The sequence below is a fragment of the Eriocheir sinensis genome, chromosome 39 (assembly GCF_024679095.1).
Source record: "Eriocheir sinensis breed Jianghai 21 chromosome 39, ASM2467909v1, whole genome shotgun sequence".
In the NCBI taxonomy this organism is placed as follows: Eukaryota; Metazoa; Arthropoda; class Malacostraca; order Decapoda; family Varunidae; genus Eriocheir; species Eriocheir sinensis.
In genome coordinates this window covers 15,809,650-15,827,988 of record NC_066547.1, presented here as the reverse complement: position 1 = coordinate 15,827,988, position 18,339 = coordinate 15,809,650, and the positions used below count along the sequence as shown (strand labels likewise).

General features: G+C 46.6%; 1 protein-coding gene across 1 annotated transcript in view; it reads right to left on the bottom strand.

Annotated features, from left to right (window-relative positions):
* The window catches only part of LOC127009080 (uncharacterized), a 71,633-nt gene extending 54,640 nt beyond the window's left edge, over window positions 1-16,993 (bottom strand). Inside the window, exon 1 of the mRNA XM_050881849.1 lies at window positions 15,665-16,993. Coding sequence (XP_050737806.1) covers window positions 15,665-15,931 — 267 coding nt within the window. The 5' untranslated portion in view covers window positions 15,932-16,993. The remainder of the gene's footprint in view (window positions 1-15,664) is intronic.
* Window positions 16,994-18,339: the final 1,346 nt, after the last annotated feature.

Sequence of the window (18,339 nt, the reverse complement as noted above, 5' to 3'; positions counted from 1 at the left end):
AGCACCTCTCATACGATCTGTGTCACAAGGCGCGCCGCAGACAGACGGCTTTGTAATGTGTGTCACCGGTGTACGGGTGAGTCATTCTTACAGACACCCAGTTTTTCTTAAGACGCAATAACTCTTCGACGGCCAGATGGTGCAAGAAGCGTGCCTGGGTCAGTCGGAACAAAGGAAGCGACAGCAACAAAAGACATAAAATTCCGCGATAAACTTAACCTCCTTTGATAGCGTTTAACCCAGATTCCCAGACAGGAGAGATAACATGCCTGGGAAGAACGGACCATATTTTTTTACAGCAAGGGAGGCAGCTCAAAGTATGCATGGCTTTTATCCTTCCATCAAAGTCACTAGGACGAGGTGGGAGAGAGGGAGGGGGAGAGGGTGAAAGGAAGGAAGGGGGGGAGGTTAAGAGAGAGAAAGAAGGGGGGAAGGGAGAACAAAAAACAATAAGAATGCAAGACTGGTCGCTGCTCCAGTAAAAGAAAAAAAAAATAAGAGGAGAGAGGTCAATTTCGGAGGGAGAGGCGTCTTGATACTCTCCTCGTGAAAGGGTTCAAGTCGTCGGCAGGCAGTCATACCGTGCGTGGTACTGATAACGAGTGGGCAACTGAAGTAGCAGAGTGACAAACGAGGAATTGTAGGAGCAGTCAGGGTAGGAAAAGAGCTCATTGGAGAGGTGACATTAGAACCTTGACCAGAACAGGGCTGATACGCTAACAGAGAGAGGTGAAGGACGCCGAGAAGAGCTTTTGTTCGGCAGTCAAGTAAGGAAAAGACAAAAATGGAAAGATGACATTAGAAGCTTGACCAGAACTTGACGGAATACGCTAACTTAACACAGAGAGAGGTGAAGGACGCCGAGAAGAGCTTTTGTTCGGCAGTCAAGTAAGGAAAAGACAAAAATGGAAAGATGACATTAAAACCTTGACCAGAACATAAGTGAATACGCCAACATTAACACAGAGAGAGTGAAGGATGCCGAGAAAGTCTTTTGTCCGGCAGTGGCCTAATGCCGCCTGACTGTGACGATGAAAAGAGATACGAGATTGAGACGACGATGACTAACAGCTTATAATGATTTAGAGGCTCCGTGGTAAGCAGTAAATGTCTCCTATTGCAGCAGAGTGTAGCCTAGATCCTTGAAACATACGAGATAACAGGTGCAGCTTGAAAACGGGTCAGTGCGATAAAGACTGATACGCAAAAAGAAAAAGATTGATAAGGACGCGTTGATAGCCTACAAATCTTGCTCACATCACGCACTCGGACCTGAAAACAACGCAGACTTAAGATAATGACGCGTTGATAGCCTACAAACCTTGCTCACTTGATGCACTCGGACGTGAAAAACAACACAGACTTAAGATAATGATTTAAATAGGGTGAAACAGAGGCATAAGAAAGAAAGTGAAAATGACGTTGAATTCATAAGAACTCCGTGATAGCTTATTTGTGCGTGTGTATGTGTGCGTGCATTTCTGACTCTCCTCGAAGCATTTGGACATTGGAACATAAAAACTCCGTTGCTCAAATAGGTTCTTATGCATTTAAACTGTTGTTCCCTACTCTGATCTTGCCTCCGAACGTAATTAGAACCAAAGAAACACAGAGCCATAGAATAACACATCTCATGCACCTGTTCGCCGCCCAAATACTTTCTTTTCAGCTTTCCAATAGAACACCGCGACAAAACCATAAATAATCAACTCTAATCAGACTTTAAGCATACCAGGAGCACAAGGACCCGACACAATAGAAAACACACATCTAACCACATCTGTTCGCCTCCCAAATACTTTCTTTCCAGCTTTCACACAGAACACGGCGACGAAACTATAAATATTCAAACTCTTACACCGCGGCCATGAAAGTATGCATGAATGTTTTACCCTTTTATCAGAGAGAGTGACACTAGGGGAGGAGGGGAGAGAGGGGCGGAGAAGGGGAGGGTAAGAGAGAGAGGGGAGAAGGAAAAGGATAGGTAAGGGAGAGAATGAGGGGGGTAGAGGCATAGGTGAAGAGAATAGAGTATTATTATTTCTATGGGGGGAAGAGTGGAGAGAGGGGAGGAGAAGGGGAGGTAAGAGAGAGAGAGGGGGGAGAGGGGAGGAAAAGGATAGGTAAGGGAGAGAATGAGGGGGGGGGAGGCTTAGGTGAAGAGTATTATTATTTCTATGGGAAGAGGGAAGAAAGAGGAGGAGAAGGGGAGGGGAGGGGAGGAGAGAGGGGGGAGAGAGGGGAGGAGAAGGGGGAAGGTAGAGAAAGAGGAGGGAAGGGAGGCTTAGAAGAAGGGAGCTGAGTATTAATATCATTTCTATGGAAAGAGGGGAGAAAGAGGAGGAGAAAGGGAGGGTAAGAGAGAGGGGGGAGAGAGGGGAGGAGAAGGGGAGAAGGGAGAGAAAGGGGAGGGAAGGGAGGCTTGGAGAAAGGGAACAGAGTATTAGTATTATTATCCTCTAGTTCAGTTTGTCAATGTATTTTAAGTATTTTTATTTGTGTATCTTTTTCTCCTTCCCTCGCTGCGCAGTTTGCTTTATACGTCAATTTCTGGAGTTTCCGGGAAAGGTTATTTTTGCGTCTTATTTGCGAGCTACGTCAAGGTTCACTGTTGCCTGTTGCGTCTTTTTATATTACGTTGGAACGAAGTCTGGGATTTCGCTGCGCTGTTACTGTCCGTTCCTTGATTTATCTTCTTTTTAAATCCTTTTCTTTCTTCCTTCCACGTCTAATAATATATATGTATACATGATCTCCTTTTTATAGCAACTTGTATCATTCTCTCTCTCTCTCTCTCTCTCTCTCTCTCTCTCTCTCTCTCTCTCTCTCTCTCTCTCTCTCTCTCTCTCTCTCTCTCTCTCTCTCTCTCTCTCTCATTAGTCATCCAAGTCTTTTATTAATGGTTCTTTAGACTCGCCATCATCCTTCGACTTACATAATATTTTTCTATTTACCTCCTACTGCAATATTTTTACTCTTCTCGTTCATTTTCTTGCATATGTTCTTTTTTTAATTAAATATCTACTACTACTACTATTACTACTACTACTACTACTACTACTACTGCTACTACTACTACCACTATTACTACCACTACTACCACAACTACCACTACTACTACTACTACTATTCGTATTTGTATTCGAATTATTAGTATTTCAGAGTATTCGTATTCGTATAAATATGAAGTATTCGTATTCGAATACACAGTTCTTGTATTCTCCCCATCCCTGAGAGAGAGAGAGAGAGAGAGAGAGAGAGAGAGAGAGAGAGAGAGAGAGAGAGGAGGGGAGGAGGAAGAGAGGTAAGGGAAGATTTAGGGAGGGAGGTGAGGAAAGGTAAGGGAAAGGCAAAGGAAAGTAAGGTAAGGCGCAGGCAGCAAGATGAGACAAGGGAAAGGAAGGGAAGGGAAAGGGAAGGAGGGCGAGAAGATACATGGAAAAGGAACTGAGAGAGAGGCGGGAAGGGAAGGGGAGGCAAAGGTAGGCTGAGAAAGGCAAGGTAAGGCCGGGCAAGGCTCAAATAAGGCCTCTTCCTCTGTCCTATATTTTTGCATCCCGCGCCGCGACGAGAGATCGATGGATTTTCTTTCAGCTCGGCACAATGGTTTGGCTCTTATTTGTTTGCCTTTGTTGGCGTATGGATTTGGTTCGTGTGTGTGTGTGTGTGTGTGTGTGTGTGTGTGTGTGTGTGTGTGTGTGTGTGTGTGTGTGTGTGTGTGTGCAGTATCAGTATCGGCATCAGTTCTCTCTCATCGTGTAAGCCCCTTTAGTCTTTCTCTCTCACTTGCCTCCTATACTCCTTCCTATCTCTCCGTATCTCTTTCCCTTCCTCCAGCCATCCCTTCTTCCTCCTCCTTCCTCTTCCCTTACTTAATACCTCCTCTCACCTTTCCTCTCCTCCCTACCTTCCCCTCACACTTCTATCACTCAGTTTCTACCTCCCTTTCCATCCACTCTTCTCTCCATTCCTTCCATCCTCATCCTTCCTCCTCTACCAGTTTAAAGCCCGCAAGCCCTCCTCCATCATACCCAGCCGTTACGTGCAGCCGCCTCCCTGATTGACAGCTTTCCGCCCTTCACCCAAGTTTCCTACAAGCCTATATCCGTTTGCCACACATTTATTTGCTATCTTACTTACCTTTGTGCGACCCGCTGTCCCTGTACCGTAAGCCCTCCGCCACCAGAGCCAGTGTTGGTATTCTCAGATGTCTCCGCCTCTCACATCAACAATTTCCAAAGGCCAAAAAGGAGATCAATCGGGTTCTCATGAGTGTTTTTTTAGGTTCATGGTACAGAAGAAAGGTCACACTACCACCAGGGTCTTTAAACTATCCGCTGGGAATGCCCGAAACTCCTGCTAAAAGCGTGTCAATGTGTGTGGTTTGGCGCCGAATTATTCCACGCGGCCTCCTCACTGACTGACAGCTCGCCGCCCACCCAAAGTTTACCTACAAGTCTATATACGTTTGTCACACACCACCAGCGGCCTCCTCTACCTTTGTATGCTCTCATTGGCCCTCCAAGTCCATGTTTACCTTCCCTCCCACGCACTGCCACAAGCTTTGGGTGGGCGGCGAGGGCGTGGAGGCGGGAACCTATAGTAGAGGGGGCATTCTTAAACATTTCGGCGCCCGTTTGAGAATAGCAACCTAGATTAAGCCTTGTTGTGTTATTCCATAGCCAAGATACATAATACCCTGTGTGTGTGTGTGTGTGTGTGTGTGTGTGTGTGTGTGTGTGTGTATTCGAAGAACGGATTGCAAAATTGAGGTCGAGGAGATGAGAAGAGTTCGTGGTAATGGAATGTGTGTGTGTGTGTGTGTGTGTGTGTGTGTGTGTGTGTGTGTGTGTGTGTGTGTGTGTGTGTCATTCTCTCCTTTCCTCCCCATATCTCTCTTCCTCCTCCTCCTCCTCCTCCTCCTCCTCCCTCCTCCCCTCTCCCATATCTCTCTCCCAGCCTCCTCCTCCCTCTCCTATGCTCTCCTTTCCCTCTCCTCACATGTCTCTCCCCTCCTCTTTCTCCTCTCTCTCCTTCCCCGTCCCATTTTTAACAGTATGGCCCTTTCGTCGTCCTCCGCCGCCCCTCGCCGCCCCTTATCAGCGCCGCGGGAGCTTAATAAGTTTAAAGGGAATGCCACGTTCAGGGGATTGGTAATATCGGAGAGGCAGCCGTGTTTGTGTGTGTCGAGGGGTGGGTAAGAGGGGGGAGTAGGGGAGGCTGTAGGCATAAAAAGGAAGGAATGAAGAAAGGATGGGATGGGATGGGAAGGGAAGGGAAGGGAAGGAAGGGGAGAGAAGGGAAGGGAGGGGAAAAGAAGGAAGGAAAGAAGAATGAGAGAAAGCACCATAGGAAGGGGAAAGATGAGGCCTCCTTCTCCTTCTCCTCCTCCTCCTCCTCATCATCATCATCATCATCATCATCATCATTCTCCTCCTCCTCCTCCTCATCATCATCATCATCATCATCATTCTCCTCCTCCTCCTCCTCCTCATCATCATCATTCTCCTCCTCCTCATTCTATCACCCTGCCTCACCTCCTTACCTTCCTCCTATACTTCTGTTCCTTCTTATTCTTCCTTCCTCCTCCTCCTCCTCCTCCTCCTCCTCGCACCTTACCTCACCTCCTTACCTTCCTCCCATACTTCTGTCCCTCCCTCTCTATGTTCCTTCTTACTCTTCCTTCCTCATTCCTCCTCCTCCTCCTCCTCCTCTTTTGTTTGTACTTAATTATCGCGTGTCAAAAATAACTAAGACGAGCACCAGGAAGTGAACGAGAGAGAGAGAGAGAGAGAGAGAGAGAGAGAGAGAGAGAGAGAGAGAGAGAGAGAGAGAGAGAGAGAGAGAGAGAGAGAGAGAGAGAGAGAGAGAGAGAGAGTAAATGCAGTGTAATGACTCCTTTATAACTGATTCATTTATTTATCTATCCCTCAAACTCTCCTCCTCCTACTCCTCCTCCTCCTCCTCCCCCTCCTCCCCCTCCTCCTCCTTTCCATCCCTCAACCTCTCCTTCATTTATCCAAACCCTCCTCCTCCTCCTCCTCCTCCTCCTCCTTTCCATCCCTCAACCTCTCCTGCATTTATCCCTCAAACTCTCCTCCTCCTCCTCCTCCTCCTCCTCCTCCTTTCCATCCCTCAACCTCTCCTTCATTTATCCTTCAAACTCTCTTCCTCCTCCCCCTCCTCCTCCTCCTCCTCCTCCTCCTCCTCCTCAAGTCTTCTGAAACAGTGTGTGACGTCTGTAATTAGGGTTTTTACAGTCTATTTTTTACCATGATAGGAGGAGGAGGAGGAGGAAGAGGAGGAGGAGGAGGACGTGAAGATAAATGAAGAGAAGGAGATGGCGGTGAGAGATGAGGAGGAAAAATGTAAGAGGAGATGAAGGTCGAAGAGGAGGAGGAGGAGGGAAAAAAAGGGACATAAAAGGGAAGATGAGGAGAAGGAGGAGGAGGAGGAAGAAGAGAGTATGAAGGTGTGAGAGAATGGAGAGAGTAAGGAGAAGGAGGAAGAGGAGGAAGAAAAGACATAAAAGAAGAACATAAAAGTGAAGGAGGTGAAACAAGAAAGAAAAAGATTAAGGAAAAACAAGCAGAAAAAGAAAGACGAGGAAATGGATATGGAACTAAAGGGAGGGTGAAGGAGGAGGAGTAGGAGGAGGAGGAGGAGGAGGAGGAGGAGGAGATGAAGAAGAAACAGAAGGAAAAAGAAATACACTAAGAAAAGGAGGAAGAGAAAGGAGATGAAGAGGAAGAAGAGGAAAAACAGGAGAGGGAGAAAGGATAATAATAATAATAATAATAATAATAATAATAATAATAATAATAATAATAATAATAAGAAGAAGAAGAAGAAGAAGAAGAGGAGGAGGAGGTTGATAAAGAGGAAGAGGAGGAGGAGCAGGAAAAGAAAAAACAAGAGGAGGAGAAAGAAGAAAAAAAGATGAAGATGAACAGGAGGAAGAGGAAGACAAGAAAGAGGAAAAGAAGAGGAGGAGGAGGAGGATGGGGAGGAGGAGGGGGAAAAGGTGAAGGCCAGATGGGAGGAAAAATTACTAATACACTAAATCTTTCCATAAACCTCGACGGAGAGAGAGAGAGAGAGAGAGAGAGAGAGAGAGAGAGAGAGAGAGAGAGAGAGAGAGAGAGAGAGAGAGAGAGAGAGAGAGAGAGAGAGAGAGAGAGAGAGAGAGAGAGAGAGAGAGAGAGAGAGGCGTGAGTGACTGTCTTATGAGGAGAAGAGAGAGAGGAGAGGAGGAGGAGGAGGAGGAGGAGGAGGAGAGAGAAAAGCTTGAGAAGACTGAGTGATGAGGGGGAGAGGAAAGAAGGTGAAATGGAGGAAAGAGTGGAGAGAAAAAGAAGGGAGAGAGAGAGAGAGAGAGAGAGAGAGAGAGAGAGAGAGAGAGAGAGAGAGAGAGAGAGAGAGAGAGAGAGAGAGAGAGAGAGAGAGCGGAACAAAATACATTAGGGAGAATCACTCAATAGAACTGTCATTTTGAACGCTATGGCTTCAACACACACACACACACACACACACACACACCACATACACACACACACACACACACACACACACTTGGTAATAACGTGAAGTCAGCAGGTCGGGAATAAGAGACGAGGAAGGGGAGGGCGAGCGTTGCCGGGGAAACAGAAAAGACGGCCTTATGGTCCGCCGTTTGATCTTGACTCGCGCACGTGTGGAAAATAGAACGGCAGGGCTGTGATGACATTTTCCTTGCTCCATTTGTTGCTTCATTGATGTTACCCCGGGATTTTTCAGTGACGTAATCTTCTTGGTGAGAGTAAAACGCACTATGACAACATTTACCTTGCTCGTTTTGTTGCTTCATCTAGCAGGAGTTTTCACTGCGACGTAATCTTCTTGGTGAAAATAAAACCCACTCCTGCAGACGAAAGATGTATATTTCCCAGGCATTAATGAAGCATAAAACCCGATTGAGTGGCAGAATTCAACGTGAGGCTGGCGATACACACACGAGCCGTTCATATCTAGGCCACAACATTAGGATAATAAGATCAAAGACAAGCCTTACATCTGCATAAGTATATATAAAGCCCGTGAACAGAATACGACATTAGGCTGGCAATTTGCACTTGAGTCGTTCACATCTAGGCCACAAGAGAATGTTAATGAAAAAAAAAAGAGAAGCATTACATCTGCATGAGTATAAAACCCGTGAGTGTGTAACAGCATTAAACGTGAGCATGGTAAGGATATGCTGTGCAGCCCTACAGCTTCGTGAGGCAGAGGTGGATTAAGAGAATGAGAACAGTCACTTGGGAGGCTTACATTTCTTTTTTGGCAGTAAAGGAAGCAGCTCAAGGACAAAAAATAATAAAAACTTAAATTAACTGTGGCCAAAAGAGAGGTCAATTTCGGGAGGAGAGTCTTACATATTTTTTTTTTTACAATAAAGGAAGCAATAAATAAAGAAAATAAAGGAAAGCCCGCTTGCACTGCTCCTATTAAAGAACGTAGAGAAAATTGTCCGAAAGAGAGGCCAGTTTCGGAAGAAGTGTTTGATACTCCCCATTTCAAACAAAGGAGGAATAATGTATATATAAGACGTTACCAGTTGACTCTCCTCACGCAAGCTGCTCAAGACTGCGTAATAGCCTTATGTCTTGCTTTGGTAATGTCGAGGAATGGAGGACAAGGGTCATAAAACTACCTCTGGAAATGCCTCCCTAAACTCCTTCGAAAGCCTAGTCAGATATTCGTGCGTGGGCGCCGAAATGCTTAATAAGAATATGACTCTCAGTATCGCGTTTCTGCTCTGCGTCAGCGAATAAGCCGCAAACCGTCATTGAGAAACCCGACATGCAAAAAAGAAAACGCGAAAGTTCCGGCGGTCACGATATCACGAGAAATTACTGCGATATCAAGTTCGTCCGCCCATTATCAGGAAGGCAAGAAGGTGGACATGGTAATTATAATGTTAGCGGAAAAAAATGGGAGAAAATACGAGGAGAAAGGAAAGGAATGTCAGGAGGAGAGTAGGAAGGACATTCTTTGAAGAGTGGGTGATCATTATATATTAATGCAATACAGGGGAAAATAGAAAGATAGAGAAATATGAAAGAAAACTGAGAAAAAAAGAAAGGAAAGTAGGAGGAGAATGGGAGGGAAGGTGGATGGTATATAGGAAGGGAATGAATGTAAAAAAGAGCATAGGAAATTAATGAAAGAAAAATGAGGGAAAATATTATATTCGTGAGAGAAAAGAAAGAAAGGAAAGCGATGTTAGGAGGAAAATATGAGAGAAATAGTGGAAGGATGGAAGACATGTAAGAAAGCTAATGCAGGAAAAAAGAAGACAGGAAAACAATGAAAGAAAAATGAGGGAAAATATTATAGTCGTGAGAGAAGAGGAAGAAAGGAAAGCGATGTTAGGAGGAAAATAGGAGAGAAATAGTGGAAGGATGGAAGACATGTAAGAAAGATAATGCAGGAAAAAAGAAGATAGGAAAACAATGAAAGAAAAATGAGGGAAAATATTATAGTCGTGAGAGAAGAGGAAGAAAGGAAAGCGATGTTAGGAGGAAAATAGGAGAGAAATAGTGGAAGGATGGAAGACATGTAAGAAAGCTAATGCAGGAAAAAAGAAGACAGGAAAACAATGCAAGAAGGAAGGAAGGAAGATATGCAGGAGGAGAGGAAATTAAGGAAACAAAGAAGAAGAAAAGGAAGAAAAAGAAACAATCATAGAACGAAATAAGAAAGGAAACGTATGAAGGGAATACAAGAAAAAAGGAAGACAGGAAAACAGTGGAAGAAGGAAGGAAGGAAGACTTGCAGGAGGAGAGGAAATTAAGGAAACAAAGAAGAAGAAAAGGAAGAAAAAGAAACAATCATAGAACGAAATAAGAAAGGATACGTTTGAAGGGAATACAAGAAAAAAGGAAGACAGGAAAAATTGGAAAATAATTATAAATGAATGCGGGATGAAGTGCAGCGGGAGAGGAAATTAATGAAGAAGAAGAAGAAGAAGAAGAAGAAGAAGAAAGGAAAGCAATAATAGGAGTCACTAAACGAAGAGAGACAGCCGGAGATAGAGACAGGCGCAGAGCGAGATGGAGAGTCGTAATTTGCTTGGGAGACAGAGAGAGAGAGAGAGAGAGAGAGAGAGAGAGAGAGAGAGAGAGAGAGAGAGAGAGAGAGAGAGAGAGAGAGAGAGAGAAGAGAAGAGAAGAGAAGAGAAGAGAAGAGAAGAGAGGAGAGGAGAGGAGAGAGATAGAGTGGAAATTAAATGCTTAAGCCTGAGTTATCGTTTAGAATGTTTGTGAAAGGAAAGAGAAAGCGAAGGGAAGGGAAAGGAAAGGAAAGGAAAGGAAAAGGAAAGGAAGGAAAGGGAAGGTAAAGGAGCAATGGAAGGGAAAACACACACACACACACACACACACACACACACACACACACACACACACACACACACACACACACACACACACACAGGCACACACAACGTCAAGGGAATGGTTATGTATCGCCGGCTATTACGTTCAATACCTTTGGCTAACAGTGACTTACCGTATATTAACTGCTTGCTTGCTTGGGGAGGAAGGGTCAGGGAGGGGCTTGACTGGAGCGCCGGGCTAGGGAGGGGGAGGAAGGGAAGCCGTGGAAAGGAGTAAGTCAATAGAAGCAGAAAACAGGTGTAGTGACAGGGGTAGGGAGACAGGGATAGAGACAGGGGTTCAAGCAAGGTTATTTGTTAGGGGTGGGTAGCGCTGAGTTGAGGAGGAAAAAGGAAAGGAAAGAAAGGAGAAAATCTATAGAGGCAGAAGACAGAAATAGTGACAGAAAGAAGAGAAACAGAGAGAAAAAGAGAAAGAGATTGGAAGAGAAGGAGAGACAAACAGGAAAAGAGAGAAAGAAAGAGAAGGAAAGAAAGGAGAGGAGAAAATCAATGCAAACAACAGAAGACAAAGGTAAAAGTGCCAGAAAAAAGCAGAAACAGGAAGGAAAAGAAGAAAATAAAGGAAGGCAAAGATTATATAAGTAAACAGGGACAAGGGTAGGAGGAGGAGGAGGAGGAGGAGGAGGAGGAGGTATGTTTAGTTAGGTCCACAGGTGCAAAGGGAAGGCGCAGGTGAGGTAACACATGGGACAGAAATAGTGAGTCAGATGTGCAAGATGGCGCGAAACGGGTGACAGGTGACGGCTACCCCCCCCCCTCTCTCTCTCTCTCTCTCTCCGTTCCATAATCCACATTCTCTACATAACTTAGTGAAAATTGTCTACCTTCCACCTCCTCCTCCTCCTCCTCCTCTTCCTCTTCCTTCTTCTTCGTACCCTTCACTTCCTAACTGCTTCCCTACCCCCCTTACTCTCCTTTATTATCTTGTGTGCTCCTATTTCGTCCCCTATAATGAGTATGTTATTAGCGGTGCAGGTGGAGAGGTATCGTTGAAGGGAGGGAACAGGTCGAACCCTTGTCCTATATATATATTATCATACTTTTCTTCTACCCCAAGCAACCTCCTGTATCATCCCCTATTAAGAGTATGTTATCAGAGGTAGCTAAAGGTATATATTTATGTCTGTACCATTTGCTCTGAAGAAAGGGAACAAGTCGAGTTTTATTATTAGTGTGTGTGTGTGTGTGTGTGTGTGTGTGTGTGTGTGTGTGTAGCGCTGACGTATTAGAACAGACCAATCTCTACTCCTCTGTATCATTTATTATTATATTTTCACCTCTATGTATCCGTACGTGTGTGTCTCTGTGTCCCACGTTGAAACCATCGGACAGACAATTTCTCCCGATTTTGGTTCCCTTTTTGTCCCGGCGGTATCACATTAATCTCCAGGCACGCGAGGGAGCCGGCAGCTGAATTATTGTGTTTCTATTTATGGGGCGGGTTGATAATGCGAGGGAGGGGCCGGAGGGAGGGAGGGAGGGAGGGATAATGTGGGAATGACGAATTAGAAGAAGGATAAGAAGGAAGAGGTAGGTGATGGGGAAGGTACGAGGGGAAAGATAGAGAGAGAGTAGCAGAGAATGAATGAATGGAGAAGAGGAGAGAGGAATGAGGAGAAGGAGAAAGGGAAAGAGGAGGGTGAAGGGAAGGAATGAGATGGATAATGAAGGACAAGGAGAAGAAATGGAGTAATAGAAAGAGGAGAGGAGAAAGAAAGAGGAAAGACGAAGGGGTAAGGGAAGAAACTGAGTGATAAGGAAGGAAAGAGAAAAAAAGAGAAATGATGAAGGGAGGGCAAGGATGAAATGATTAAAAGAAGAGAAAGAAAGGAAAACAGGAAGAAGAGATGAAGGGAAAAGGAGAGAAGAGGAGGAAGAAAGGGAAAAGGATAAAGGAATGGAAAGAAAGAAAAGAGATGAATGAGGAGAAAGGAAAGGCAAAAAAGAGAAAGAGATGGAGGGAAGAAAATAAGGAGACAGGAAAATGGAGGAGAAGGAGGAGGAGGAGGAAGAGAGAGAGAGAGACAAGTGGGAGAGATGATGAGAGGAGAAGGAGAAAGGAAGAGATAAGAGGAGGTGATGAGAGAGATAAATGAGGAAAGGAGGAGAAGGAGGAGGAGGAGGAGGAGGAGGAGGGAAGGGAAGATAAGCCAAGGGAGGAGAGAACTGAGGTAGAAAGGGACGAAAAGAAGGAAGAGGAGGAGGAGGAGGAGGAGGAGGAGGAGGAGGAGGACGAGGGGGGGAGGGGGAAGGGGGTGAATAGGACGGACTAACACACAACTTTTGACGTCATCGGAACGCGCTAACGTCACGATACACACACACACACACACACACACACACACACAAGCGCGCGGGCGGGTTGGTGGGCGGGCGGCTGGAAGTCACCTAATCGTTCCTATTCTCTCTCTCTCTAATTTTAGCTTCTTTAATTGTTTCTCGTCTATTTTCTTTCCGTGAACTAACAGTGGACAGAGCCGTTGTTGTTGTTGTTGTTGTTGTTGCTGTTGCTGTTGGTTGTGGTGGTGGTGGTGATGATAGGAACATAAGGAGTCTGCAAGAGGCCTATGGTAGGTCTATGCAAGGCAGCTCCTGTGAACTTAACCCAACTATCCATGAATTCATCTATCTAATGCTTACTGGAATTTGTCTATCGTATTGGCACTCACCACGTGACTAACTAAGGTGGTCGTGGTGGTGGTAGTGATGGTGGTGATGATGGTGGTTGTGGGGTAGTGGTAGTGGTGGTGGTGTGGTGGTTGTGGTGGTGTTCTCCCCTCTGTACTAGATTGGTTCCGCCGCCTACAAGCCTTCAGTGTTTGCCTGGCTGTCTTGTTTGTGGCGCGTGACAGTAATGGGCCGTGCCTTTGTGCCGCCTTGAAGGGAGAGGAGGAGGAGGCGGAGGCGACAGAGGAGGAGAGAGAGAGAGAGAGAGAGAGAGAGAGAGAGAGAGAGAGAGAGAGAGAGAGAGAGAGAGAGAGAGAGAGAGAGAGAGAGAGAGACCTGTGTCTGAGCCGTTGCATCTGTGTTTCGTGGAAGGCTTGTCACGCGTATTAGTCAGGGCTTTCACAAGTGTCTGGAGCCGTGTACATAAGGCAGAAGAGGTATTTTGATATATATTGTATTTATCACTTATCTATTCCCTCTACCGTAAGAAAAAGTTGTTCCAGTGTGGTTTTATTTCTATGTTCCAAGGTACTGCCACGTGCATTTAATGAGAGCTTTCACCTGTGTCAAATAATGCGGACCTTAGACACGGGTATATTATATCTATCGCTCCATCTATCCCCTATACCGTAAGAAGAAGTTGTTCCAGTGTGGTTTTATTTCTATGTTCCAAGGTCCTGCCACGTGCATTCAATGAGAGCTTTCACCTGTGTCAAATAATGCAGACCTTAGACCCGGTATATTATATCTATCGCTCAATCTATACCCTTTACCGTAAGAAGAAGCTGGTCAAGTGTAGTTCTATATTTATGTCCCAAGGTACTGCCACGTTCATATAATCAAAGCTTTCACCTGTCTGATAACGCGAACCTTTGTCGTGGGAGATATTTATTGAAGGGCTTAGTATGTTTCATTCATCGTAATACAAAGCTATTCTAGTAAGATTATGGATGTATTATGTGTATAAGCTGTTCACACTTCAGCATTATAATCACTGATCAGCAAACTGTTAATGCGGAAAAGTTATAATATGGGAAACAACGAGCTTGAGTTAGCCCTATGAAAATATTAATGGAAATATACCAATCTGTCCCTCAAACTGTAGGTAAAGCCATCACCTGTGTATTGTGTAAGGTGTTGTCGGCTTTATTACCTTTATGCTGCCACCTGCGCCTTTAGCCTGAGGGGAACGAGATCACTAGGGCCGTGGCAGGGCAATACAAACTGTTATTTTGTCAATCTCTCCTTCAAACTGTATGTAACCTCCACCTGTGTATTGTGTAAGGTGTTGCCGCCTTTATTACCTTTATGCTGCCACCTGCGCCTTAGGCTGAGGGAGCTGACTAGAACCCTGGCAGGACAATAGTGTTGTTACTATAGGCAATACAGGGAGACGAGCTGGCTAGGGAGGGCCGTGTCAGGGCAATACGCAGCGGCCGCAAGCACCTCCCTGCACTCCCTCCCCGCGGCGCGCCTCGTGTAAACAGTTAAGCGCCTCTTCAACACATTCTCGGCCAGATTTACCGCCCTTGAAAGACGCGAAGTGTTGTGCGGGGTAAGCATTCTTTCTCTTAATGGTTTAGTGCGGCAAATAAGGCTGTTGCTGCGTCGTCTGTGAGGCGGCGGGTCATGGGTAAGAATAGAAAAACTGGTCTATTGAAGTTTCTACACTCGTAAGGACACAAGCATATAAGGAGACATTTACAGCCACTTTATATTTGCTTATATCGTTTCGTTCAGTAATCCACCACCCTATTTGTAAGCTTTTTCTTATTCTTCGCTACCAGCGATAACAAACCCATACAAGTGGTACTGAAAGGGTCCTGTATATACACTCTACTTGATGGTTACTTTGTGGGTCCGCGGTTGTCTTTTTTAAGCCCAAATATTTATCAGCCTGGTTGAGGCGCACCATGTCTGGTCCCGGCTGGCCGCGACCTTTGCTGCAAGACGTCACGACTGGCCAGACACCCCACCTGACATTTACTTAAAACTCAGCACGACGCTATCAACTTCCACTGCACGGCTCAGGACAACAGTGATGGGGTGATAGAAAACTGGAAGAAGCTGTCGCTGCACGGCTGAGAGTAACAGTGACAGGTGTATATAAAAACGTTAAATAGTGGCAACTTTACGTATGGGAGCAATGGAGTTTGTTTAAAAGAGCATTCAGTGTACGGCTGAGAGTAATAGAGATGGGTTGAGAGGGAGTTGTTAGGGGCACTCAATGCACGGCTGAGAGTAATAGAGATGGGTTGAGAGGGAGTTGTTAGGGGCACTCAATGCACGGCTGAGAGTAATAGAGATGGGTTGAGAGGGAGTTGTTAGGGGCACTCAATGCACGGCTGAGAGTAATAGAGATGGGTTGAGAGGGAGTTGTTAGGGGCACTCAATGCACGGCTGAGAGTAATAGAGATGGGTTGAGAGGGAGTTGTTAGGGGCACTCAATGCACGGCTGAGAGTAATAGAGATGGGTTGAGAGGGAGTTGTTAGGGTCATTCAGGGCACGGCTGAGGGTAGCAGTGCTGGGTTGAGAGAGCTGTAAGCATCTTCACCTACCTTGAAGAGGGCGAGCTTGGCGTCGGTCTCCTCCTTGGACAGCGAGGTCCTGGAGCCGCGGCTGGAGGCGTTGGAGATGTCGCTGCGGGCGTCCACGTCTCCGCCCCCGCCGGCCAGCCCCGCCTCGTCCCCGAACACATCCTCGTCCGCGGCGCCGCCCGTCACCTCGCCGTCCACGCTGTCCACCACGATGCTGAAGGAACCCGCACACAGAATCTCAGTCGATCTGGAGCGGACTGGCCCGCGGGCCACTAAAGCCGCTGCCATGTTAATCTTGGCGACAAGTTTGGGGACCGGGCGTGCGAAAAAAGTGGTGCCGCGCCACCGACACGGGTGACACGCACGGGTAGCTAGTGGCTGGCGACGGGCGAGTGTCGGCGACTCACCGCCTCGGGGCTGGAGGGCAGCGGGGGAATGACTAATCCTCAGCAGCCTTCAGCGAGTGTGACCTAATGCTCTGTCAATGGAATCGCGCCCCTCCAAAGTGTCCGTAAGTCTCCACGGCTTTCTCTTAACCCCCAGGAACACCTTGTCCACCAATCAGGTTGCAGTCCTCCTGCTGGCGGCGCGATATACCTGACGCGGGTGGTACGCCACGGCCTGGGATCTGCCTGCTGTCCGCCTGGTTGGGGGCGCGCACAACACGTGTTATGGGGCAGCGGGTGTTTTTTTTACCCACTCTTGATTCTTAATCCCGAGCAAGGCAAAGGAGGTCCTTCCGTGCGTCACAAGACGGTCGTGGTCACAGGGGGCGTGCAGCGCTGAGCGTGAGGGAGCGCGCGGTCTGGATGGGTGGCGGAGCACACACTGACACGACGGGAATCTGAGCGAGACTAACCAGGCGCGAGCGGCGAGCGGCATAGAGGCCGTCAGTTGTTGGTGTACCTCTGCGGCGCTGTGACCAACTCCCGGATCTCCCTCGCCTCTGACGTAGTGACGTTGGGTTAATTACACAGTAATGACGACGTTTATTTGAACATAAATATGGCGACCATTATGTATTAAGCAATCAAACATGACGCGGCTATTGTTAGTATCGCTTATCATGGGCGGCCAGAAGGGTTGCTTGTCACGGGGCGCTGGCAAAGGTGCGGGTCCCGGCGGCGCTGACGGGAACAAAGTGCGCACGTCACTCGTGAGCTGCGCAGCCTTTGAGCAGGGCGTGTGGGCGGTTCTCTTCACGTGCTGAGCGGCCCCGGCCACGCTCAGACCACCTGCCCTACAAGTGCCGCCGCGTGCCGCCTCAAGGGAGGCGAGAGGAGAGGGGGCAGAGGAAGGCAGTGGGGCTCCAGAATTGATTTCCCAGTCTGAAGAAAGCACCCAACATAGAGATGACTAGTATGATATATATGGACTGTAAAACAGCGATGGAGGGTTAAAAAATATGAGGGCATAGGAGGCGAGGGGCGTACAGAAAAGTAATGAGTCACTAGAATCGATCACCCAGCAGCAAAGAAACTGACACACGGCGAGATGGATGATACTAACCGAAGGAGCGAACGGAATCAACTAATAACACAGTTGTAGAGCACTCTGGTAGGCCTGAAGGCTTGATCTTTCAACAGGAGGGAAACCAGACACACAGACAGTCGGATGTCAGGAAAAACGCGAGAAAACATTGGAATTCTTAAAACTTAAATCTCAGTGGTATACAATTTCCCTCCAGGGCGCATTTCTCTGACTGATGGGCATCCGAGCCGTTCAAGATGACGACAAAGGAAGGGAAAAGGGATGAAAAGAACGAGAGGATTATTAAAAACTTCCCTATTGGCTTCATCTCCGTGGCGTTGATATGAACCGTCGAGCGCCGCAACACACACACACACACACACACACACACACACACACACACACACACACACACACACACACACACACACACTTTCGTAATGACAATGCATCCGTTATATAAAAAGCGTATGTCTCTCCGTTTGATTGGTGTGACATTTGATGTAATTGAAGAAGGGGAGGAGGGGGAGGGGGAGGAGGAGGAGGAGGAGGAGGAGGAGGAGGAGAAAGAGGACGAAGAGAAGGAGGAGGAGGAACAGAAGGAGGATGGGATGAAGAGGTGGCAGTAATATCAGTAGTAGAAGTAGTAGCATTATTATTATTATTATTATTACTAGTAGTAGTAGTAGTAGTAGTAGTAGTAGTAGTAGTTAGTAGTAATTGTAGTAATAGTGGAAGAAGGAGGAGGAGGAGGAGGAAGAGAACGGAGAGAGGGCACTTATGCTATTTCTACGTTCAGGAGCGGCAGAAGGGGGCTGAGAGAGGGGAGAGAATAGAATGGGTAGTGACAGAACATTATGCCTTCCTCTCGATACAAAGTCCAAAGGTTGTATGCTAATAAGAGCTGTTTTCAGGAGAGAAGCGACTGGCGAAGGAAAGAGGCTGGATTCAAGGTCTAGACAAGTCGTATTGGTTAAGTTTAAATAAGTCGTATTGGATTGTTTATAGTTATGAAGGGGTCAAAATTCACCCCTTAAATGACGTAAGGTTAACTTGCTTCTTTAAGTCTCTCTATATATCATTGTGTATCTTCGTTTATCGTTATGTATAGATGGAAGGGGCTAGTTAGGGTCTTTTTAGGTTTGAGGGTTAGAAGTCACACATTCGACAATGTTCACCTAATGAAAATTTGCTTGTAAAGGTCTACGGGGTTTGGGTCGACGCGT